Genomic DNA, 26,758 nt, shown 5'->3' on the forward strand with positions numbered 1-26,758 from the left:
TAAGTGCATGTATACACACGGGGAGAAAAGCATCTTGAAATAATCACTGACTGAACTGGTGAGTGTTTCATCCAAATCAGCTCTGTAACATTAATTCCTCATCAATACAGACTTGTTTGTGTCCTCCCAATCTTCAGACAAAGAAATCTGGACTCTGCAACAGCAAGGAGGAGGATTGGTGTATTTTATGAGCAAGGCTTCCACCTAACTTAGGAAAGGCGCAGATATCCTCACGATTTCCAAATCCAGATGGTGATGACAGTTTAAGATCTGGAGCAGAAGTAAAAAGAAATCCCAGACGAACAGCGAGTGCAGTTCCTCCAGTTGTATGATTTAAATTTTATATTTGGCTAAATTTTTGTATGTAAACTAGTATTTAAAAATGTATATTAAATATTAACTATTATTTGAAAGGCATCTACATCTTGATTGCACAAATGGGCTAAACAACTGAGTGAAGGAGGTATATTTGATAGCCTCTCTTAAATAACCTTTACCCAGAAGGAAAAGTTTCTCATCAGAACAGTGAAATCCTATTATAACAAGGAAGAAGACAAGCTACAAAAAAAAATACAGCCAAGAGAAGAACTCTTACATTTAACTTTGACAATATTGCCACACAGAAATAACCTAATGATGATTTAAAAGACCTGAAAAAAAATTATTTATAAAGACTCCTAACCAAACTCAGTATTTGTTACTTTACACACTTACTTCTCCTAACAAAATTTGAAGATGAGCATTTTAGCTAAATGTTGGGATTTGGAGCAAAACAACAACTTAACAAGCTGGTATTTTGTCAGTGAAAGTGATTGCAAGTAGTTCAATTAAGTCTCTACTTTTATAGCAAAAATTACATAAATACATTTTACAGCTGTTGTGATCTTACAGTAAATATTAATTAGAATCAGCTGGAACAAACCTATACTGGAGCTCCCCTTAATCAGCACATTTATCTACTTTGTTTTAGGACACACAGAACAAAATCCAATGTATTTTCTATATTTACATGTATTGGGAAGAGTGCAACTTACGAAGTGCAGGCTGGCTTTCCACAATCTGTACTGGAATAGTCTGCACATCTCCCAAGAGAACTTGCTGGATTCCTCCTTCTAGGCTTCTGGAGTCCCCTTCCCTGTCAAGTGCTACCAGGTGGCCCATGGTGACCAGATTCTGATCAGTGGCAGGAGGAGTCCCAAAAGCAGAGGCAGTAGCACTGTGCTGTGCTAGGCCAGCACCTTTTTGCAGACTGTGCCCCTGACCAAGTACTGGAGGATGGTTGGTTACTGCACTCTCTATGGAATCCAAGAGATTTGCAGAATTGGAATGGGAATGGTTATTTACAGCTATCAGGGCTGTTGACCCATTTGTGGAGGTAAAGTTTGATTGCATCTGTAATCCCTGCAAAAGAGAAAGCAGAAGTACAAATATAATAGCATTTAAAGCAGAAGAGATTTCTATTTGAATAACACATTTTGCAGTGCTGGAACTGGAAAGGTTCTGACCTTCTATACATCATCTCTTTTGAAGAGTCAACTTCAGCATCTGCAGATTATACTTGTTTCAGGAAACATAGCAGACAGTGGTGTCCAGCAGCATCTAGAAAACTACTAAGGACCATAAAAATCTAATTTTGGACAGATACTGAGTTTCAAATCCTTCCTCAATACATGGTTATGCCCATGAGGGATGTGCACTAAAAGCTAAGTATACTGGTTTAAAGGATAGCGGGGTGTGAAGCCAAGGTGGCTACCTTCAGCAAGAGAAGCAAACAGCAAGCAGAAGAGCATTTCACTGCAGGTTGTATCTCTACGGAAGAGATTATGACCTTCAGGAGATACAAGGGTAGCTTAGGAAAGACAGTTAAGAGAGACAGGTTTGAAGCAATATGAACTTCAGAAGAAACTCCTTAAGCATGGTATACTTAGCCCTGCACCTCACCTTTTCAATCTGGAAGTCTTATGTTTCTGATCTGGGAACAGTTTTAGGATTCTAACAGATTTTCCCTTACAAGGCTGGAGAAAGATTTAAAAGGAATATGATTGACATATCCTTCCTCAACTTTGCAGCATTGTCATCATGAAATGACTGGAAAGTGTGTGAAACTATTAAGGTGATTGATTTGAGGCAGAAACTCACTTCCACACCTTCTTGGTTTTGCCTTCACAAAGAGGCCACAAAGCAGAGGAATCTCCTGCACTACAACTAGATGCCAGTTGTGCAATATAAGAGAGGCCAAAGTAGGACTTGAGAGCTATTTCTAAGTCCACATTCCCTCACAGCCAGTGTTTGGGATCAGTAGTTGAGAGGAAACTTGATATTTATAGCTTCCTTCAGTTCTCCCAACAAAGAACACCTGACATTCTCTAAAAAACTTGACCATACCTGAAATTGTGCAAATATCTTGGGCTGAAGTGAAGAGAGAGAAGACAACAGCTGAGCTTTTTCTGATAGCAGGGTCTCTGCGCTCTGGTTGGATTCTGCTTTGGTGATGACTGACTCCCCTGGTGAGCTTCCTGCAGTACCACAGACAGTAAGCAGACTGTTAGAACTGTTTCTTCCTTGTTTAAAAGCCTCCCCTGTGAATGGAACAAGCCAGGCCCCTTCAATCTCAATATGGATGTAGTTAAGACATGTCTACACACACATGCTCTTCTCTTTTGCAGAAGAGCTTGGATAGTAAAGAAAAAAAAAAAAAAAAGTTTGTTACAAGAAAAAAACATCATAGGAAGACATCATAAGAAGATGTGCTAACTATTGCAAATGAAAAAAGTATTCTGGACAGCAACATAATTGCTCCCTACTCTCTGTGTTGTATTCCTAATTCTAAAATAAAAGTTGAAACATTTCTATCAAAACAGCAATCTTATAATGTGACCACACAGGCACCTTCAGTAAGGGCTCAATAACAGGCAAGCATTAAAAAGTTGGATTCCAAATAGAAACATACACAGAAAATCCAGCAATTCTTCTCATTCATTCCAAAGCATATTTGTACAATTAGGAAAACTTCTATGCACTATACACACATCAGGTGTAATTTTAAAGAAAGCCCATTTATCTGATGCGTAGAGATTGCATTGTATTCTCCAAATTCTTACTTACAGCAAAAATAATTGTCTTTATTTCCTTAAGACTTGGGGAAATCAAGACTTGCCACAATTTCTGCAAAAGCAATTCCAGTAGGATTATTCCATTCCTGTTTGAGATACCCAGGACTTTTTGGCTAAGATGTATACAGGCACAATTACATTACTGCTCTAATTTCTGCTTTGCAGTTTTACTGCTGTAACTATGAAAGAAGAGATTGCCATGTGCACGTGCATTAATCCATGGAATGGGAAAAAGTGAGAATCAAGTTTCAAAACGCTCTCTAGAAAAAAAATAGAAAAAAAAAACACACAAAGCTTCCATCCATCTAAGCAACTTGTTTCTCTAAGCAATCTAAGCAGCTAAGCAATATGTTCCTCATCATACATAATGAATTGTAAGCTCACTTTCTTTATCCTAACTGACAATAACATACGGTCTAAGTCTTACTGAATACAACCACTCCAAAGACTTGGTGTTTTTTAATATTATACAGAGATCCCATATGAATATGTGAATATTCACATGTAGGAAGAGAAGGCAGTTCTCTTCTGAGAATGTACTCTACACGATAAGCCTAGGTACGAATCTAACAGATCAAATCCAATTCTATCCAGTCCTTACACTGCATGGATATTTAGTATGAATGCCAGAAGTTAAACACATCCATGGTATTCTATTCCACTTGTCAGCATACTTCATGAGAGATGCAAAAGGAAACAGACTTAGGAATTCTGACAGCGATTCTTACACTTAGTAGTAAAGAGACAAAAAACAGTATTCTCTGATGAAGGATATTCCTCATATGCCTAGAATTCTAGTCAGAGGCATGGACTTCTGCACAGAAAATGAAACAAACATCTGGAGTTTAATTCTGTTACTGCTGGTTTCTTTGGTGCTGTACATGAACACATTTACACAAGTTGAAATAAAGAACAATACATACACAAACAGCAGTTTGAGAAGTCAGTACTGTTTTTCCCTTGCTACATTTTAATATTCTTGAGCATTTTAATATTCTTGATTTCTTCAAAGTGGGCTTCTTTTTTTCACATAGACATTTATTATAATTGTGTTTGCAGTGTGTGTGGACTCATCCTCACATAAATTTAATTGGAGACGAGATATGCTGGAGTTAGATTGTCTGCTTACATCCACTGAATTGGTGCACACGTGCAGAAAGCCAAACACATCCAACACTGTAACCTCCTCTAAAGTCAGAACCTGTCTGAATGGATGTTTACATCATTTTTCAAGGCAAGTTAGTCTATCAGATATCTGTGAAAGATGACAAGAACTGATCTTCCTGAACTTTCATCAGCATTCAGATAGTTTGTACCAAATTTGCCCTGCTCAGCTGTTGGAACCATCATTTTGTTTCTCTCCATAAAAGCACACTAATGGAAATATTAGCACAGCAGTGCAAGCTTAAACACAGTAAGTCTGTTTATATTGCAAATTGCAAATTCCTTTTCTAAAAAACAAGACTTCCTTAAAAAACAAAACAAAACATTCAAATTGAGCCTAAAAATCTACCTTTCATACTCTGATAGTTGTCGACACTGAATTTCTTGCTTTAAGAGTATAAGTGTACAGGACACTTCTCTGTTCAATTTTTGTAACAAAGACTATAAAAAGAGTTCAGAAACAAAACAGAAGCCCAACTTTAGCTTTATTCTAATTACTAATGCACTGGTGTACACAATATTGCTCAAGAGAGAAATTGCCCAGTGAGCTAGACTTCAAGGGGGTTTAAAAAAATATAGATCAGGAAGTGAAGAGGGCCAAAGAGGAAAGAAGTCCAAACATATCTACATTTCTTCAGGCAAGAAACCACAGAGGAGGTTAAGTTCTGACTTAGACAGATCTTTAATTATGACAACTGTGGCAGTGCACCTTTGATTCCCATAGAACTCTCTACCAGCTGTCTGGAAAAATAAACACCACATTCCAGATAAATGAGAAAACAAGCCAGCAGTGCTACTGAGATTAACAACATTAAGATAATGCTGCAAGTTTCTTAATGGAATGTGTGGAGATAATTAGGTTCATCCACCTTGCTGCAGTCACATTCCTGCTAAAGCCATCAAATTCTCTAATGAATCTCTTAACATATCTTTGTTAAACAACAGATGGGAAAAGCATCCACAAACATCCAGGGAAGTTCTTTCATGCCACACTGGGCAAACTATCCTTGAAACAGAAATATACTTCAAATCTAGGTAAAAAGGAGAAAATAATGTCATTTTAAATTTACTACCAGACTCCATGATCCAATGGAGCACTTCAACCTATGTGCAATCCTAACTACATGGGTGGCATTTAGGTTTATTTACAAACACCCTTATTTGTTTTACTAAATGTTTTGAAGTTGGAGTAGCACTTGCTACAAAGGAAGCATAGCGTACCTAAAATAAATCTAAAATACACAGATAAAATAAATTTCTATATAAATCCACACAGCTTTTGCAGTGAAATAAGAGGAAGTCACAGAATCACAGAATGGCCAGGGTTGGAACGGACCTCGAGGATCGTGAATCTCCAACCCCCCTGCCACAAGCAGGGCCACCAACCTCCCCATTCAATACTAGACCAGGCTGCCCAGGGCCCCATCCAACCTGGCCTTGAACACCTCCAGGGACAGGGCATCCACAGCCTCTCTGGGCAGCCTGTTCCAGCACCTCACCACTCTCTCTGTAAAGAACTTCCCCTTGACATCCAACCTAAATCTTCCCTCCCTCAACTTAAAACCATTTCCCCTTGTCCTGCAGTTATCAACCCTTTCAAAGAGTTGATTCCCCCCGTCTGTAGGCTCCCCCTTTAGGCACTGAAAGGCTGCAATGAAGTCACCCCGCAGCCTTCTTTCCTCCAGGCTGAACAAAAGCCCAGATCACTCAGCCTATCTTCGTAGGGGAGGTGCTCCAGTCCCCCGATCATCTTTGTGGCTCTCCTCTGGACCCTCTACAACAGTTCCCTGTCTTTCTTGTACTGGGGTCTTGTTACCTGGCTGAACAATTGTTTGAAAGAGATGCTATTTTGGCTTCACACATTACTGTAGTCATTAACAATGAATTCCTGAGAAGCAGGAATCCCAACGTGCACGAGTCCCCTTTAGCAAGGTACTGTCAGCATGTGCCAAGCACAGACCACTAAGGAACTCAAGCACCCAGTTGGTCCAAGCTGTGTGCCCTGATTGATATGAATCTCATTTGCTCTAATAACAGGTGTTACCAGCACCTCCACCTCCATCCAAGGCAAACTGCTCTTTGAAAACAATCATCCCACAAAAAGCTTCAGTTGCTTAAGGATACAAAGTAGAAGACAAATTTACAGCTTTTATAATTCTGTCAACTACATTAAGATTACACATTTTTTTCCTGTATGTTTGGTCAGTACCAAAAAAAACAACACAACATGCCCTTTCCTGCCTCAAACCAGAAACAGTTCTGAAGTAATTCTTGTTAATTTAACTGAGTGACAAAAACACAACAGAGACCTCTCTGAACAGAAAATGAATTTCTGAAGTTATTAATACAGTCCTACCATTGGAAGGAGGTAAGTTATTAACACAGTCCTACCATTGGAAGGTGGTGAGGCAAACGTAACAGTCACAGTTTCTGTGAGAACATTCCCACCATCTGTGGTCCACTGTAGCTGAAAGAAGATCACAGTTCTCAGAAAGAGTTAAAGTTTTTCTATTGCAGAAACACAGGCTCATTTCAGAACATGCAAGAAAATAGTATATGAAACTATGCATTTTCTTGGTTTCCAGAGAAGGTTTCCAACTTCTTGGTTGGAAGTTCTTGGTTTAAAATAAAAGATACTGCAAACTATTTTTAAACACACACTATACCAAGAAGGCTACAGTCACCTTGTGAAAACTCAAAGACTTTGAACAAAACAAAATAAAAATACAACAAACTGCCAAACCACAATTCGGCCAACAAATATCACCCACTCACCTTAGCCCAGCATAGTTTAGGGAGAATGGAAAAACCCCAAAGACACAGCACTACTTAATACTATAATTTGGCAAAGCTGATTTTAAACCTAATGACTGGAAAAACTAGAATCACTGTACATTTCTTCGCACTCAACAGGTGGAAGAAATTTAAGGAACAGCATGTAAGAGTTACTCAACACTCTGAAGTATCTACTTCAGACTTACTTCACTTGCTAGAAAGTACACTCACGAATTGTACAAGTGCTAATTTAGGCTGCACCTGAGGCAGACTTCATTCCGAGTTTTCAGATGTGGAAAAGTAGAAGTAACTTTTACAGCAATCAGATAAAGCCATTAACAGCTCTCTGATGCATGCCTTCTAGTTTCACGTAGTCATCATGTGAGCACTGCACTCAACTAACAGCCATCTAATGCTGATGACATAAATACTCAATATGGTCAAAAGGCTTTATTCACTTTTAATCAGTTTTGATCAGCAAGAGATTCCACTGAAAATACTGGTACTGGAAACAGGATGTCAGAGAATTCTGAAATGCAACTAAAAGTTAGAAGACTTACAGTATTAAACTCTTCAATTAAGAGTTTCACAGAATCACAGAATTGTAGGGGTTGGAAGGGACCTCCAGAGATCATCGAGTCCAACCCCCATTTCATTAAATTAAAAGTAAATTAAGTATTAAACTTAAAGTATTAAACTCCAAAAATTGAAAAGAAACACCAGGGCCAACATACCGTCGCTGGAATGCTTTCTGAATTATATACCACATCACCATTTCTCAGGGACTTCTGCACTTCGTGAATATGGTTCTTGATGTCATTCACAGTGGGAAAGAAGGATAGGTTATGTCTCTCTGGCACCTCATCAGGTTTGAATAATTCTCTTTCCACATACTTTCTGTCACATTAAAGGACAAAAATATTAAAGTGAAAATATGCATATTTTAGATCTATTGTGCTATTTACTTGGGGTCTGGAGAACAAGTCTTATAAGGAGTGGCTGAGGGAGCTGGGATTGTTCACTCTGGAGAAGAGGAGGCTCAGGGGAGACCTCATTGCACTCTACAACCTCCTGAAGGGAGGGATTTGGCCTCTTCTCCCAGGCAACGAGCAGGACACAGGGAAATGGCCACAAATTGTATCAGAGGATCAGAGGAGGTTTAGATTAGGCATAAGGAAGAACTTTTTCTCTCAGAGAGTGGTCAGGCACTGGAATGGCTGCCCAGGGAGGTGGTGGAGTCGCCGTCCCTGGCAGTGTTCAGGAGGTGTCTGGACGACGTGCTGCATGATATGGTAGTAGTATGTAGTGCTGGTGGTAGCAATGGTGATGAGGAGACGGTGGGACTGGATGATCTTATAGGTCGTTTCCAACCTTGTGATTCTATAAGGAAGCCTTCATAGAAATATTACTTGTTACAGTTGCTGCTACCATCTCCCTCTCCAGATTGCAATGACAATATAAGAGCAAGTTAAAAGATATTTGGATCCAGTTCTCTGTGCATCTGCTCTGGAGTTGGAATTTAAAAATACCCATCTGCTCAACAAACTTTAAAGAAGACAGCAGCTCTTAACAGTAGTCTACAATAAAATGGAAAGAGAAGACAAAATCCCTAAAAAAGAAAGAGACTAATAACGTGTTGGAAATACGTACAGTTATGCATCAATAATGCCATTTACTTACAAATCAAATTAATCAAATTCAAAACCACGCAAAGCACAGACTAAGAGCACTGACAGACAGCTCCGTACCTCAGTTGCTTCCTCACTGCATAGACTTGCTCTATTCCTTGAGACACCAGCTCTCGGATCTTGTCTGCCACTTGGGGATGAAGGCGGGAAGGCAGAGTGCAGTTCTCATCTCTACCAATGTCCTCCTCCTCCTCAGGAAAAGCAGCAGAAAAATGGGAGGGTGAAGAAGGAAGGCAGGAAGTTTCCATTTCATGATACTGGTGGGCTTGCTGAGTGGGTAACTGCACATACCACCTAGCAAGGAGGAAAGTTTTTATAATTCTCAAGCAAAGGCAGCAAAATAAATCGTTTGAGGAAAAAGCCTGACAATTACAAATGAAACAGTGACCTCCTGAGCTGAAAGATACAGCTCTTCTGAGCTTATGGTCCTCTCACACCCTGTGTTTCAAGATAACCCGGGTTAAACCCCGAAGTAGTAAAAATATTTTTTATATTCCCTGCATGAAAACATAAGTTCCACAGCTCAGCATTTAAACACATTTACTAAATAAAATAATCCAGAGCCATGAGTCTTATTAACAAAAAATCCCACAATGTCAATAAGACTTAATAAAGCAATCAAGGACATAAAGAAAACCAAGCAAGTTATTGCTCTTTTTCTATCATTTCTCAATATAAAGAAAAAAAAGTGCAAAATTCACCTGACAATACCACCAGCCTCTATCAAGTTCTTTTTCAGCATGTTGAATGCTTTTTCCTGCTCCATTCTTATGATTTTCTTGTCAATTTTAGGGTCAGTAGGAACTCTGTACTCCGGAAACTTTTGAACTTTTTTAATATAGATCCTTCCATGGGGAAAATAAGAGGAAACAGAAGAAAGAATCTCCTTGAGTGAGAAGGCAAAATTCCCACTTACTTCATATCACATACTATCACAGCAAAAATAAAAATAAAAATGAAATCAAGCAGTGCTGCAAGGGGTGAGGACCTTCTAAGAGAACTGCAGATCTTTTAACAGTGAAAGAGATGCAGGTGAGTACACATACACATATGCCTGATCCAGTAGGGAAGTCACTTGGCCAGAGTTATGCACATCAGCAAAAATTTGCTTTCCCTCAGTAGAGTAAAAGCACAACGCCATTTCTGGACATGTTGGACTTGCCTCCATGCCCAAAATGTGAGCTGAACATATACATATCTAACTGCACCCATCCAGATAAACACACTATTAGGTCTGTAAAGAGGGAGTAAGTGTGGCACTGAAACCCAAGAGAGTGTTCAAGGATACAAAAAGAGTAGAAAACACTGGAGTTGAGTAAGAAGGAAGCCCCAGTGAACAGGAAGAACTGTAACTTCTGTAAATAGAAGATCTGCTAAATTCAAACGATCTACTGATACAATTGCAGTTAAAAGCTTGAAGGAAAAACAAGACAATTGTCTTAGGATCAAATAAGGTCACTAAAGGACACCACCATACGATGTCCTCATAATTTTCCAGTGATTCCCACATTCCCACATGAACCACTTGTAGTTCATGTAGTGATGTATTGGTACCTTGCATGTCAGCAACCTGTCAAGTCTCAGCCCCACACAGTATTCCCTCCTTCCCTCAAACTATCAAGGGCACCAAGCTAGAAACCACACTGCATGATATCAGCTACTGCCTCCGAACTGCATGCTGTCAAGGCTCACAAGAAGCATGCTTTCTTAGGATGGTAACTTTACAGCCAATCCTTACCTTGCTGGACAAGTGGCTTTGTATAGATAGCCAGAAGTGCTTTCCTGCTCACCAGCTTTTTTAGACTGGAACCCTTTTCTCCTTGGCCCATACTGGCACTCCATTACAATGGCTCTGCTTCCTGGGAACAGAAAATAATTCACTCTATTCAAGCAACCACAGAAGTCATTATAGTAAAATATTAAATATAGAAAAGACAGAAACTCTGAAAAAGTTATTTCTGTTTAACATCAGACCATTTAGACAACAGAACGCTCAAACGTAGCAAGCATTCAAATACACTGCAAATGCTTCTTTCACAGCACATGAGGAATGTGGAGCACTTTGAAAGCATTTCCTAAAGTGATTACACCTCACAATGCTCCGGAATATACATAGGGGCATAAGATTAGGTTCCAACTTGATCAAGCATTTTACAATATGAGAACCCTTACTAGTTACCAAAGGAGAACAGCATTCATAATAAACACAAATAAGAGACAGAATCTCCAAAGTAACCAAGAAAACCTCACAGCTAAAAGCAAAGGTCTTTAATCATTACATCAGACCATGCAGCCCCAAAAATTCTTACTTGCAAATCTGACCTACCTTATCAGTTAAATAACTCTGCCTCAGTACGGCATACTCCCATGAACACAGACAGGCTTAAACAAAGATGGCTTTACTCTACCCTCATTCCAATACATGGCTTATTCCAATCATGCCACTTACAGAAGTGTTAATAAGCATAACAAGGTGTGCATGGTCAAGTATAGAACTTGCCCCTCTCCCATATCACATTATCTGTTACATAAAATTTACATGTTCCAGTACATAGGCAGGGAGCTGCCTATACAGCAAATGATATGACCAAAACCTTTGTAAGGTATCACTACAGCAACATGAGGTGTTTCCACTGGACACTCAATGATTTACTGCCTGAGAGTGTGATCTTATTAAAAAACATATACACATCAATGCATATGAAGAGAAGGGAAATTTAAAAGAGACATAATAAACAGATGTATAATATATATAATATATAATGTATAATAAACAGATATTCTGCCTTAAAAAAAAAACAAAACAAAACAACAAAACAGAACAATAATTTCCTAAGATTGAAAAGACTTCAAGACCTTTAAACTAATTCTTACTAGTATGTATCTCAAAAGCTACTGAATCTTCTTTTACAAAGGTATCGGCTATCTACAATTTGTAAGACATCTAAAAATCAAGATCTTGATTATTTATTTATATATTGTTTTATAATACATAGGGAACAATCTAGCCTTTCCTCTTCTACTTTATTTCCCCACAACAGAAGCAGAATCACAGTGGGAAAGGCACTACAGACCAGTTTCACTTAGGCAGAAATGAGTAAATTCCTTGAGAGCAAGACTTTTCTCCTGCACCATTTAGAATTTAGTTAGCTGGGATTTAACAGCAGCTCAGTAAACCATATTTCCAGCCTCTGCTTTACAGAACTGAAAGGTTTTTAATGAACATTCTTCATAGTGGGTTTCCATTCTATACCTAAATGCATTGGAAAGACAACACATTAGATGTATACATAGTGCTTGTACAGGGGTCTAAACAAAGTTAAAAATGTTACAACTTAAAAATCAGTACCTACTAGTCTGCAGCATGTAAAGGAAGAAATAGCCTGCATGCTTTTGTTCTTAATATCTCACCATGGGGTGAGATGTTTATGCATTTATTAAGCAGATCTTACAGAAAATTGAAGATGTTTCAAATGCATTTAGAGAGGGTGCTGATAAAAGTACAGATTGTTTTGGCTTCGTTCTCAGCTTTCTTATACCTCACAATTTTTGGCTGAAGCTATAAAGTTGGGGCAAATGTTTCACTTCCTCAGTTACTTTCAGGAAAAAAAAAGAAAGCATATAACCTATGCTCCACTCATTCACATGTGACAATTAAAGCATATTAAATTTGATTTGAATGAACTTAATTTCACATATGCATTGCGTGAGTTAAGTATGTATTTACCAATCTGTAAAGCCTGCACATTCATTTAAAAAAAATTGTCTGCTGACGAATATTGATGCTCTTTTTTAACTTATTTTTTATTTCTGTATTAAAGGGGGGTGCTTAAATACCATGTTGGATCCCATTGGAACAGACTGTTCCAAGGATCTCCAAGTCAGGCAAGAATACTGGAACAAGTTCTCACCCTTATGAGAAACTCCAAGTCTTGGCAGAGCAGATGGAACTTACATCTAAAGAGCTCATTCACAAGAACCACCATCAAATGGTACTTAAGTAATTTATTTCTAAACAACAAGGAGAAAGAAACACTCACAACAAAGCTTGTGGTTTCAAGGAAAACAAGCTCCTTCGCACTGTGGATAGAGATCCCAAGCTACTTTTTTGTTGGTTGGTTGGTTTCTGTTTTGTTAAGCCTCGAGCTTACTGACACTAAGGAACAACACGTGGATCCTTCTTCGTGGCCAGTTGGCAACCGATGATGAGATTTTTCAAAGTAGTTATTGAAACAAAAGAAGTTAGTTACCTGCATTGACAAAGGGGATCCCATCATATGGGACATACTGGGATTTCCACATCAACCGTGTGGCGGGTTTGGCCGGGCTTGGAGACTGGCGTGTCCCCCACACACTTTGTGTTTGCTGCTTGTGTAGCGTTAGAACACTCTCTAATTCTGTCTCGCTCACACAATAGCCGCGGTATGAGTCCCCAATTTTCTGCATGGAAAGGAGGTGAAATAATAGGGTTATTCACCCAGCTGACTGCTCTGCATTACCCAAGAAAGCAAAGGCGGTCAGGGACTCCGCACGTGAGGACACAGGCTCAGGTTTTTGGTGTTTTGTACATTCTCCCCCACACTAGTACTCTCACAAGCACAGTTACCATTGCATCTAGCATCAGAGCAGTCTCCACTGGCATCAGATCCTAAGCACACAAAAACCCAGGAAAGACTAGAGTTACTGACAACACTAATTTACAGAGGACAACTTCTACCTGCAGTCACCTCCTCAACAAATTCAACTTAAGTGAATATTTTCATATGATGCCACAGAGGATCTCTGAAGTGCTAAAAATTGTAATGGAAATGTATCTGCTAAAATGCATCTGCTTCAGTGGACAAACAGAGCTGAGTTGGAGCAGAATACACCTGTATGTAATACCAGCAACTGCCTCACCCACCCAGAGCATTATCTCTGAATTGAACATCTCATATCACCCCCTTCTAAAGCTTCAAGGCACACTCAATTCTCAAAGTTGTATAGAAACACAAGATGCAAGACTTGCCACTGGATAACAGCTACAGTTGCAGTGACTTCTTCTAAGCAGTGGCAACTCCAGAAAAAACTGCGCCTAGATTTAGCTCCATACAAGGACAAGAAAACCAGTGACAAAAAACAATGTATTGACTTTGTAGCACTTCTTTTAATAGCTGTTCAGCTACTCAGAGCCACCCATCTCATTTGGTTCAGTGCTGACACACCAGGGCCACTCAGCAAGCACTGACAGCACTGGGGCAGCAGCGAGCCTCCATGTGAACCCAGAACATAATTCTCACTTTGATTCCTGTAGCACAGGATCAGGACACCAAGCAGCTGACAATAACACCCAGAGCAGTCTGCCAGCTTACAGCATAACCGTGGGGCAGACACATGGTGAATGAATACTAGCACCTGATGGATCCCTTTTGCCACTTTCAAAAATGCAGCAGACAGGTGTTTCAATACATACAACAAAAGCAACAGCAGATGTCTAATATTATTATCTCAAAAAAAAAATATCGGTGACAACTGCATAATACTACCTCTTGACAAAAAAGTGTCTGTGGTTAACAAGACACTGAGTCAACAAAGAGCAAACAAACCCCTTCCAAATGAAGTGGGGCAGCACAGCACTGCTGCTGGCACGAGCCCAGTAAGATAAGGGTATGCACACATCAGTGGCAAGAGTTGGTCTGAGGTACCAGCTGCTCACGTAGCAGCAGCTCACTGTGCTGCATGCACACCATTCTGGTACATAAAACAATCTGCATATGCTGCATTCACACAGCTGCAGAGAGGAAGAAATGCTAGTGATTGCTTAGTCAGAGATTATACGTAACATAAGTGGACAGAAATAATCTGAAAGATACAGAAATATCTTCACAGAGACCTAGGATTATCCCCTTTCACAGGAGGAATTGCAAATATTGCATAAGTAGCTTCCCATACTTCCTTATCTGGTCACTCTAAACAGGTCTTTGACTTGATTCTTGAGAGATGAGAGAAAATGTATAGAACTCATGCAGAAATTACAAGTTAGGGCCCCGTCTCCTGTTCTAGCTTTACTTCTGCTCTGCACAAAATAGAACATCTTCCCAAAACATGCATGGCAGAGAAAGAAAATCACATAGCACATAGGCTCCCCACTCCCTAGGAGCTTCCCAAGCAGCTACTAATGGATACATGAGACCATCTGTTCCAAAGAAATAAATTTAGCTTTGCATCATCGATTAATTAATGTACTTTTAATTATACCTTATTTCAGTATGCTGATGCATGCTGAAAACGCATTCTGAGCAGACCACTGAAAACTTTAATGATGTTTTTTTTTCTATAACCTTTTTTTTTTTTAATCTACTTTTTGTTAACAAAGTAATTACCTCTCTTCAGCCATTTAACTCCAGCCAAGGTTCAAGTGACCAAAAAAAAAAAAAAAAAAAAAAAAAGCAATTCCTTTTCTCTTCCCTGACCTCAAACTCGCAAGAGTACATACACTGAAGTACGTACATTAAGACTGCAGTTTCTCTCAACTGAAGTAGCAGCAGCAGGATGCCAGAAGCATTACACTGCGTAGGCACTGCAAGTGTAAACTGAGCATTGCAGAGCAGCCAGGAAACCAGCCTGAAGCACAGACCATAGTGCCAGTTTTGGACAGTTGCAGCTTTTACTGTTCTGTGTTCGCCTGCACCTGCGGCGCTGGCTGTGCTTCAGAGCCCTGTCCTGGCAACACCCTGGGATATACTACGGGCAACATGTAACTGGGCCATGACATGGCCCCACCTGCTGAGTTCTTCTGTAAAATTCACACAGATCTCCACTTTAAGGTTGTTTCTATCCTGAAAAATTATTGAGAAAGTGCAACTGTGAGTTAACACATTGCTCTGCACCAAGAATGACTGGACTAAAGGTACAGCATTCTCTCCACCAGATCCCCAGATTGTACTTGGATCTCTCTATCCTGTTACTTGTATACTTCTATCCCATTACTTGTAATAACACGTTCTGCAAGACACCACAGCAAACATAAACAGCACCTCAAAACTCCACTGTCTCTGTGCCCATAAAAACACATGTGCATCTGAGCAGCTCTCACTGGATTTACAAGGACTGTGTAACTGACTGGAACTCAGCAAAGCAGCTCTGCTGGGCACACATAAGGAGGAAGAGAATTCGGATTACTCCTCCACGGCCTGAATTCTGCTGGGAGAAGAGTGATAAGCTATTTTCTTACTTTTTTAAGGGAACAGAGAGGATTAATGCATACAGCCAATATTTCAGCAGAAACAGATGCCTACATCCTCAGAACAGACAAGCAGACATTCAAACAGACACTACTTTGCCTTTTTCTTTAAAGTAAGAACTCTTACACTACTGTGGCTGCTGTGAACTTTAAGCACAACAGATGAAGTTTCTTATAAGACTCAGATAGATACAGCAGACTGTAATACAAATCCTCCCATAATGAAGCCAGCAATAAATGACTCAAATAAGCTACAAGTCTGTCAAAATGGGGAAATACACATTGGAGTAACAGCAACTATACATCTTACTGGAGTTCAACAACTAACCAGCCAGCTGAAGTGGCTCCTTTACTCAGTGAGAACAGCATCTCCACCATGGAAGGACTAATAGTACTAATTTTCTGATCTCTGAATGTCTAAGCAGACATACGGGACAATAGAATTTGTGTGAAATAAAAGACAGAACAAAAGGAGGAATATTTACACATTCGGTTAAAAATCATTTTAAATGGATAAGGAAAAGAAGCTGCATTTCTAAATCCCTCATAGCTGCAATTTCTACAGTAGCCAAAACAGGAAAAAAAACTTTAATCTGAAGAAGTGAATAAGATAGCATGATTTTTCCTTGAAAAAAGTATTAAGAGAAAGTAAAATAAATATTCATCAGGAAGAGGATAGTAGCAGATAGTACATAGTAACTGTTTATGATGCATTCTAGCTGTTAACATCATCCCAGCCATCCATATAGAGACATTTCCGTATATCTAACAACGTGCAAATAGAGAGCTCTGTTTAAGTCAAATGCCATGACAGGCAATAAAGACAGTTTCAGTTTCACCATATTTCCAAATTCTCCATTTAGTGTGGTGAATTATCTGTACATATCACAGGAGAAAAAGTCCATTTTATGGTTTCTTGATGTGTAATTGGAAAAAGTGGTATAAACCTTTCCCAAATATAAAGTTCACAAAGTTTAATGAAAAGCAGTCTGCTCAGCAGAAGGCAACAGTTTTTTTTCTGTATCATGAATGAACTTGATAACATTGTAAATGCAAAAAGGAATCAGTGGCTTTTCTCAGCACTGTATGGCCATGAGAGATTTCAGAAGCACAATTTAGGCTTCAGGAGCTGTTGACAGTAGGCCATTCCCAAAAAGAAAGGAATTCCATAACATTTCACACATGAAATGCACTACTAGTAGCACTAGTGCTGGTCCAATCTCGTAACACCCAAAAGCTTGAATGCCATTTCTATAACCATAAACATTACTTCTGTCATGAAATAGGATTTTGATGCAAAAGACATTGAGTCAGAATTCCTTGCAGCTCACCTCACAGTTCCAGAGACGACGCGCCCAAGCAGGTGCATTTGTTGGCAAGGGCTGGAGAGGGATGGGAAAGGAGTCTTCTAATATTCTGGAAAACAAAAAATAAAAATGCAATAACAGTACATACACACTCAAGAAAGTAATTTTTTAATCTAAACTATTGCTATCACATCAAATCAGTGCATTACATAACTTCTTACAGCATATGACCAAACTATATATATTACATCAACTTGTCTTGAGAACCTGGGATTCATTTTCTCCATATTCTATTTCACTATTAAAATAATTCACTTTTTTTTTTTTTTTCTAAGTAATTAAATAGCTGTCTTCTTTGTTCAACAAGTCTCTGAACATTCAGTATCCTCACAATATTTTGGCTGTTATTATCATTCAGTATTGTGAAATACACTGGGCTGAGTACCTTGAAAACTTTCTTATGCAGACTAGTGATAGAATTACAATGATTAAACAGATATTCAATACATGTTAAATACTGCATGTTGTATACCTGAAGTCTCAAAAACAAACAAACAAAAACCCAACAGCTGCAATAACTATTTGAAGTCAGTATATACTTCTTTTACTCCCTAAATTCTGGAATGGAAACAATGCATGCTTGCAGCAGCTTAAGACATCAATCATTCCAAAACCCAAATGCATTACCTCCTGTCTGTACAAAAAGTGTCTCCTCTCCAGGATCATTCTTGTAACACAAACTGTTTGTGACATCCATGCACAGAGCATTTAACTTCATTTTAAATGTTGCTTGAACATATATAATTTGTGTTATAGTGCCAGGATTATTCTAATCTCTTCTACTTCTTCATTTCAAAGAAGTATAAACCAATACAAGGCAGATCCGCAGTTCATAAAACAAGGAATTTTTTTTTTTCGGGGGGGCACCAAAAATCCCACAGTATTCACAATTAAAATACTAGGCAACATTTAGCAGGGGTACAAAATTAGATTTCAAAGAGAATTAAGCAATAAGTGAACTATTTTAACTTAAGAAGTTTTGTTAATTGATATATAAAAGTATATAGGTATAAGAAAACTCAAGAGTATTAGCAGGAGATCAAAATGATTCTTAATCTCTTCAACTCCTGACCTACCTGGTTGCTGATTTTTTTGATATGGTGAGAGATGCTTGTGGATGGAGAATGTAACTGCTTGCACTGTCTGCTATAGCAGCCACTGCCACAGTCTGCAAGTTCCCATCATCACACTTCTCTTCTGAAGCATCTTTATAAAAATAAAACATCCCCCGGTTAACATGTGGAGATAGAGTGAGAGCAATCACAAACTACAATAAAATGTTTGTTTCTCCAACATGCAAAACTTGAATGATGAAATAAGAGTATGTCCAAAAGAAAAACTATGGAGAGATGCAGCTCAAGGAAAACACACTTGATAGGGCTGTTTGTACTTAGAGACTTTGATATTTGTGTTACTGCTAATGACCCCATAACAAAGGAAACAAATAGAACTTTAAAATCTGTTTTACATTTTCGCAAATCCATATAGGATTGCCTGACTATTTTATCCTGCTGCAAATCTCACAGCAGTTGCTTGTAAAATAAGAAAGGAGATTATGATACTACTTTGTCATTAGAAAGAACACCTGAACAAGCAAAACTTCCTTTTCTGTTTTTTTGTCTGATTTTCTGATACTGTGAGAGATGTGAGGTCTCTCTGGTAACTGAATTTGACACATCATTACAACAAATGTTTCAGCCAGGAAGCAATCTGTAAGCCAGAAAACAGCATTGTATTGAAGCCCGTGCATATAGGTAGGCAATACAGTAAAGGAAAATTGTGAAAGCAGATATTTGATATTTTGGCATTGGCATAAATAAAACAGACATCTCTTTAAAAAAGGGATTTTTGCCCTTCAATTATGGAAGCTTCTTTCCCCAATTCAGAGAGAGAGAAGTGAGTTATTGACTCAGTACAGAAATCAGCCCGCTAGACAGCTTCTATCATGTAATGCTATAATGTGATGGAAACTATAGCAATAATAGCAGGGTGGCAAAGTCTTTGGCTGCAACAAATGAGGACAAACCCAAAAGCAGCAGCCGTGGACGGAAATGAAGGCAAAAAAGCTGCTTACCTTCCAAAGGTAGGCAGGGATCTCCAGCGAGATACCACTGCCTCCCCCTGACAGCCCTTAAATGAGGTCTGTGTAGGAGCCGATCCGGGCTCGACCCCTTCTGGTCACTCAAGTGCACTGCATTGCATTGCATTGCATCGCATGCACCTGAGCTCCCCTGGATTGGCCCTGCCTTCCTACGAGGTGCACAATCACTGTTTCAGGCCATGACTCAGCACTTCCACTACGTGTCAGAAGATTCATGAATGTGTGTATCAGAGAGACATCACTGAGGCTCAAAGCTTGGAGCTCTGGCTCCTTCTAAACAAACACACTCCCAAGAGCCTAAGCTCTGCTCTGAAGCTTGTGCCATTTTATCTATTATCACTACCTGCAGGTAAGAGAAACTCAAGTTCTTACGCTCTATTCTCCTTCCCCTTTAATCTTTGACAAGTCTTCCTAATGGCATTTCAAAGATCAAACAACTACAAAGTCTTTTACATAGTAAGTTCCTTGAAAAAGAAAAAAAAAATCAGTAGTACTGTTATAGAACTTGCATTCAAACACTGCAAAAACGATCTATGCGCACAGGGAGCACCACATAGGATGAAAAATGTGAATGCAAAAATACTATTAAGCGTTACAAATTATTGCCTATAAAAAGTAGCAGCAATTCTTCAGAACCTGAAGGTTCACTGTCAGCGTAAACTCATATAAGACTATGCTAACTAAACAGTGGTCTCACCCCTGCAGGTAGGAAGGGAGGAAAGAACGAGAAGCATTAGCACAGGAGCACACGTTCAATGTAGGATCCTGAAATCATATTCCAGCCTTAAGTGAAAAAGGCTGAATGACAACTTGAAGCCCAAGACATTAGTCTTATCTTTAATCTCTTCTTCCACAGGAATGCTCAAGCAGTACCCAGACTTGGAGAATTTGCTCAATTTTTGAGATTTTTCTTTTTTTTTTTTTTTGCTTCCAGAAAATACAGAACAGTTTAACGTATTTTTCAGACTTTGACAAAACACGACAACTAAGTTCTCAGTTTTATCTGTGAATGCAAACTAGCACATACCCTTTAGCCATCCAGCCTGGCTTACAGATAGATAATGAGTGCTCCTCAAGATGAGCTTAAAATTTGTGCTTGTAGTTGCACACCTCAGAACATACTTAGGATGCAGCACTTTACACACTGAGGGCAAAATCTTGGCAATAAAACAAAAGTTAGAACCCATTCGCTTCATGGGGAACTGAATTTCTACCTAATACTTTACTTCTGGCTTCACAAATGATGCCTTGCCAAATGTGGTCTCTGGTGCAGACCAGAACATGAATTCTCTTCTCTGTATTCCTTGAACTAACTCTTCAACTCAAAAATGAATCAAGAAGATAATACAAACTTGAAGCTGATGATAGTCCTCTGATGTAGCACAAATATAGTTATTAATGGTAAATAAGACAAGCAGCTTTGTCCTTGACTTCTCAATTTACCCATGACGCATCTAAAGTGAGCAAAATAACCCTTATTTCACAGAGCTTTGTCCAACAGAAAACACTGTGGGCCACGTTCATAATCAAAACAGATCATTTAAGTATGAATTTTGGTCTTCTAAGATTGGCAAGGAAAGGAAGCATACAAACAAGAGATTCATTAAAAAAATAAAGAAATCAGAAGAATCACAAAGGATACATTTAGCTCTCACGTCCCACAGCTTCAACTCACCCTGAGTGCCAGTGACATCCAGAAGGTGACCATGAGGAATTATCACCTGGGCCATTCCTGGCTGGGCAGAAGGAATGACATGAAGCACCTGGCCATTTTCTGACTGGCTGGCAACAATCATCTGTGTGGTGATCACACAAAAGTATGAGTGATGCTAGCTGCCGCAGTAATCAGGATGCAGGTCCATCAGTTATGTTTATTATTAGAACAGGAAATATTCTGGCTAGAATTACGGTCTATAAGTTAACTTGAATTTACATATTAAGAAAACCACCTATTTATTGTTCATTAGTTAAAATTGTTTTCCACCTTATATAAAAACCCCTTAACTCTTTAAAGGAGATGGAAAAAAAAAAACCCACACCTTAGGGGATTCTACAAAGAATTACACATTTATTTGAAACTGAAAGAACTCAAAGACCATTCATTGTTGGAATTGTTGCAATCCCATTCACAAACTAGTAGAATTAATCATAACATGTTAAAGCCTTCAATCTTACCCCTGAGAAACTGAGCTCTACGGGCAGCATTTTACGCAAAAGCAGACAGAAGAAAATATAACCTCGATTCTGATTTGCTACAGTTCAAACGGGTGAGGTGCCTTTAAATGACAGTGCAACACGTGCCAACCACAATCCTTAAGTGAAAGAACACTTACTTTGTAACAAGACACCTAAGAACTATAAATCAAGGTTTTCCAGCAAAGTAACTCAAAAAAAAAGGACTGACAGAATGGGTTGGCTTCTTGCTAATATCCCAGGCCTTACGAAACAAAAGAAACTAATCCAGCAGATATAGAGAGAGCAGCAGTGGTAGCAGCATGAGATCTCACCACATGAGAACAAATGCTAAATAATGACAAATGCTGCTCTTTAATAAAATGAGCACAGCTGGAGGTAGGATCTCCCTACTTAAGGAAGAGCGACAGGAGCATGAACTGGAGCATGGAAAAGTTTCACCTTGTTGCTCAAGACATAAGAAAAGCTCTGCATTTCTTCAGGGGTCCTTCACAGGGCTCCATCACCTGTCCGTTCACCACCTGCCCTGTTGGGCAGCACTCACCATGTGTGCACTGGACGCCCCGAGGGGCTGCAGCTCGCAGAGCGCCTGGCCATTGGGCTCGAGCAGGTGGAGCTCCTCTGTGGATAGAGGTGGAGGCGGCCGCGCAGGCGCAGCTGAGGACGCGGAGCTGCCCAAGAGGCGCACGGCGATTGGCAAGGCTGCAGGAGAGTCGCTCTGTCCCAGTGATGGATCCCTGGAAGCCATGCAGGTCACACGCTTTCAGAGGAAAAAGAGTAAAACTCAATCCCAAGCAGAGATTGCCACTTTTAAAAACAAAAAAGAGCGTTTGAATGGTCAGGAAACATGTTATGCTCAGATGGTGCTCTATGTCTTTCTATGCAAGGAGCCGCAAGTCCCATTTCTATTTTCCATTTTCATGCTGAAAATACAAATGCACACATGACACGTAGTGACTGAGCAATCTGATCCGAGTTTCAAGTGATCTGAACTCCTTCTACACCGAGACACACCAAGCGTTATTTTAATGAGGAATTCCACTGTCGCAATGAAATATTTCTGCAGCGCAGTAACAGGAGTTAGGAAATACAATTACCATCATGACACGCAGCATCCAAATATTCAGCAGTTCAAAACTGAATGGCACCAGAGCAAGACAGAAGGAATTTCTGTTCTTATTAAGGACAGACAATGTATAAAGTGAACAATAAATAAACTGATGTGATACTGTAAATTAATCAGAGATGATGCAAAAGCCCCTACAGAACCAGGACTTTTGTATTTCATCTGGAAACCCTGACTGCACATTTCTGACTGCCCAGTGCTGCTGAGGTTGCCTACAAACAAAACATGAGATCTTTCCATAACGACATCACGGTCCATTTTCTTCCATTACAAGATGACCTGGAAAATTACAGAACCATTTCAGTACTTTCGGCTGAACCAAGATACTGCTGCAGGCTTTTTTTGGTCTTAAAAATCTAGCCTGACAATTTCCAGCCCTGCTGCCCGCTCACAACAAATCCCTCAAGATAAAGACGCTTGCTTCTTTATCACTTTATTATTCACTGCAGAAAAATGTCAGCATGTTGCTCCAGGAGTCTGTTTTAGTGCCTTGTGTGAGACAATTTGCCCGACTTGTTGCATACACAGATAAGCCAAACAACGACTCTTCTGCTTTGCATCCAGTTCACAAGCGCTAATCTCCTCACATCCTGAGATATTTGATATTTAAAGATTCACCAGCGCTGCTTTATGAAAATATTAGTCACCTCCTTCCATAATAACACACAGGACTTCAATTATCCAAATCTGTCATGCAACCATCTTGAAGCATATTGAATTTGTTTTGAAGAAGTAAAAAGCAACATTTAAATGACAGGCAGTTACTGCTGTTAGCCCACAGCTCTTAGCTTTGGGCAGGAAAAACAGCAGATGTTTGGAAAGAAAGGTTGGCGTGAACCAAGAGATGAAGGACAGAACAACAGAGCTCCCAGCACTTGGGAGATCTATCTCTCATCCCAAAGAAAAGCCCACTACAAACCTGCGAGCAAACAGAGAATATTAGACAGTGAACTGCCACAGCCACAGTTTAAGGCTTGGATCCAAACAGTACAGCCTTTAAAGAGTGACCAGTCCCAAATATTTATAAGCAGCTCGACAAAATGACAAATTCACCCAGCCCTGACGTTTACTAAAGCATGTAATATATTCCAGAACATATACAACATGCCAAAGTGAAGAGGAGACAATTCCTAGAGTTTGGGTGGAGGATGGAGAAAGGCACTTAATTTTTCCCTCCAGTATTTATATTGAAGACAAGCAGCAGTATGTTAACAGCTTTGTATTCTTCACAATACAGACAATTTCTTCAATAAGACCACCTTGGCTGTGGCTTCTCAACCATTTACAGCTTTATTGAAGAGAATGTAAAAAGCTAGAAAACCTTTTGGAAAGAGCTGTACTGCCCTGGAAGCACAAATGCGTTTTGCTCTGTAAAAATACAAGGACCACAGTCAAAGTAAACTTGCATCTTGGCTTCTGAAAATGAATAAAGCATCCTGCTAGTATGAACAACACTGTGAAGTGAAGCTGCTTGTATGTCTAATAGAATAAATACTTTAATCTAAAGCAGATTTAATTTTCCATTCAATTTTCAAGTGAGGATATTCCAAACCAAGCTCTAAATAAAGTTATTAACTTTTACTAAGTATTTTGGAGCTTTGGATCTGAAAGCAATTATGAGATATTTCAATTTAAATACATAAAGCATACTGAAAGCAGAAGAAAAAAATATATATTAAAAAAAAAAGCACACCAGTCAGAGCTGGATTTCATTATCACTCACATCACTCAACCAGTTCCCCCCAACTAAGATGTCAAGATACATCAGTTTAGCTGAGGCAGCAGATTCAGTTCTTAGAGGGAACCCTGAAGAGAACGACAGCATGCTCTAAGTGCTCTGCAACCTTTCTCCAGAGCACCAGGACAGCTGCACAAGGATGAACCAGCAGCCCAAGCAGGCAATGTTCTCCACTTCACAGGCTGGTTAATAAAGCCCAAGCAAAAATGATAGCCATAGAGCAAATACACAGTGATAGTCTTTTGGCTTCCTGGTATAAACAGCCCAGAAATACCTTGTGCCTCAAGTTGTACCTTTGTGTTTTAAAGAAGCCCTCAGTCTGTTTCTGTTCGGTGGCTTTGTCTAACCACTGCTCTAACCCAGGAAAATCGGGGCATGCGTACCACCCTGGAATGACCTCTGTGGTGTAACCATTCAGGCTTCATAAGCTTCACTTCTGTGCAATCCCAAACAGAAAGATGATTTTTTTTCATCCTAGAGAGATATATTTACATGCATGCTTAAAAGCATATACATAGTTAATATGCTTTACAGCTAGATAAGTATTACTGACAAATTCCTCAAATAAGATGGTTTCCTGTGTATAGATTCATACATGGATATTTGACATAAATGAGTAAATAATACATAGCTATCTATTCCTAAAAGTTGTACACAACAATTTCAAACAGAACGCACCAGCAACACGCATTTACCAGGAAGCCCAGGAGAGATGTAGGAGCTTAAAGTCAGTGCAGAACTGAGCAACAGTGGCAGCACTCCCCAGAAAGCCCTAGGCCGCTCCCAGCCCAGCGTTATGAACCCCACAGGGCCGCTTCCCTTACCCTGCCTGCCCCACAGGGAACGCTCTGCTTCAAATAAAGCAATATCTGCGGCCACTTCAGTCCAACTCCACGAAGAGGGTAAGCAGCCACGAAGCATAGTACACACAGGTAAGCACAACTCCATCACCAGAGCATCAACGGCAGTCTCATAGACAGGATTTTCAAGATAGCCAACATAATGCACTGCAGTCCAGCCTACAGCATTGATACCAGCAAATCAGTGCCAGAGACAAATGCGCTGGTTGCTCAAGATTGCTTGATACTGTAAGGGTAGTGAGATACTGGAACAAGCTGCCCAGGGAGGCTGTGGAAGCATTCAATGCCAGGCTGCATGGGGCCACAAGCAACCCTGTTAAATGGAATTGTCCCTGCCTACAACAGCAGGGTTGGAACCAGGTGATCTCAGGGGCCCCTTCCAACCCAAACATTCTATGATTCTACGAAAGGCAGATCCCAGCTGCTCCAAGCCTTTCCTCCTCATAATGCAGCAGACCCATCCGCCCCAAGGACAGCACTCCAGGTGCTCTCAGCAGTGGGTGCTGCTCTGCCCCCAGCCGTGAGGCCCTGAGAAGTGCTGCATCCTGAAGCCCCACATCTAACTTTTAACGCTGTGACAACAGTGTGGATATCAGTCTCAGAAAGAAAGCTGAAGCATTACAAAAACAAAAGAGATGAACTCACAGTGACAAGAAGCATGTTGGATTGCACTGACATACGGGAATCTCCTCAGACACCTCAGCGTGTTACCATGTCAAAAAAAGGAAAAAAAAAAAAAAAGCTGGATTGTACAAATCCGTGCCTTCAGCACTGCTAACAGCAATTCCGCCTGTCCTGCCGTCAGCCTGTACTTCGGCTGTACGGATGGAGGCCTTGCTGCTCCACGACTGTTATTATAAAATAATGCAAAGGTCTTAAGAAAAGACTTAAAATCGCAAGGCTTACCACAATTAAACACTCCCTCCAGAGCTGCCCCTGAGGTCAGCAGGTCAGCCCCCACACAGGGCGCGGGTCACACACAGTAACGCCGTAACGGGTCGGTGAGGGCACGGCGACGCCCCCAGCGACGAGTTACAACCAGGCGAACGAACGCATAGCGGGTGTGCACGGCAGGTGCGGGAGCAGCTCACGGCACCGTAACAACGGAGGGGCAACGCGGCGCCCGCCTCACACGAGGCCCGCCTCACGGACACCCCAACCCGCACGGCGGGAGGCGCGAAAGCGGGACGCTCGCGGCGGCGCCTCCTCCTGCGGGGCGCGGCAGGCCGGCGGCCGTCGCCCGCGCCTCGCCTCCTTCGCCTCCCCGGCCCCGCTCACCGCCGCCCCTCACGGCGAGGGAGGCGCGGGGCACCGCCCTCCGCCGGGGACACCGCGCCCCTCCCCCGCCCCGCGCCCTGCCCGCCCCACCTCGCCGGGGCTCCCGCCGGCGCCGCCATGGAGGCCGCCCCTC

The 26,758-nt window shown here is 40.5% G+C and overlaps 1 protein-coding gene across 6 annotated transcripts in view; it reads right to left on the minus strand.

Moving 5' to 3' along the window:
• CARF (calcium responsive transcription factor) overlaps positions 1-26,758 on the minus strand; it is a 35,672-nt gene that overhangs the window by 8,049 nt on the left and 865 nt on the right. For 2 of the 6 annotated variants that reach the window (XR_008204907.1, XM_052676229.1), the window contains exons 1-13: positions 25,993-26,235; positions 22,168-22,383; positions 21,106-21,226; positions 18,406-18,535; positions 17,294-17,378; positions 12,991-13,180; positions 10,479-10,599; positions 9,442-9,585; positions 8,801-9,034; positions 7,787-7,949; positions 6,669-6,744; positions 2,386-2,516; positions 1,035-1,401 (exon numbers count right to left, since the gene is read on the minus strand). Coding sequence is in view for 5 of the 6 variants with exons in the window: in XM_052676229.1 (XP_052532189.1) it covers positions 1,035-1,401; positions 2,386-2,516; positions 6,669-6,744; positions 7,787-7,949; positions 8,801-9,034; positions 9,442-9,585; positions 10,479-10,599; positions 12,991-13,180; positions 17,294-17,378; positions 18,406-18,535; positions 21,106-21,226; positions 22,168-22,383; positions 25,993-26,025 (2,011 nt within the window). In the remaining variant the exon portion in view is untranslated. The other 4 variants (XM_052676231.1, XM_052676230.1, XM_052676232.1 and 1 more) reach the window with 4 other exon arrangements.

The sequence above is a fragment of the Tympanuchus pallidicinctus genome, unplaced genomic scaffold (assembly GCF_026119805.1).
Source record: "Tympanuchus pallidicinctus isolate F22 unplaced genomic scaffold, pur_lepc_1.0 scaffold15, whole genome shotgun sequence".
Lineage (NCBI taxonomy): Eukaryota > Metazoa > Chordata > Aves > Galliformes > Phasianidae > Tympanuchus > Tympanuchus pallidicinctus.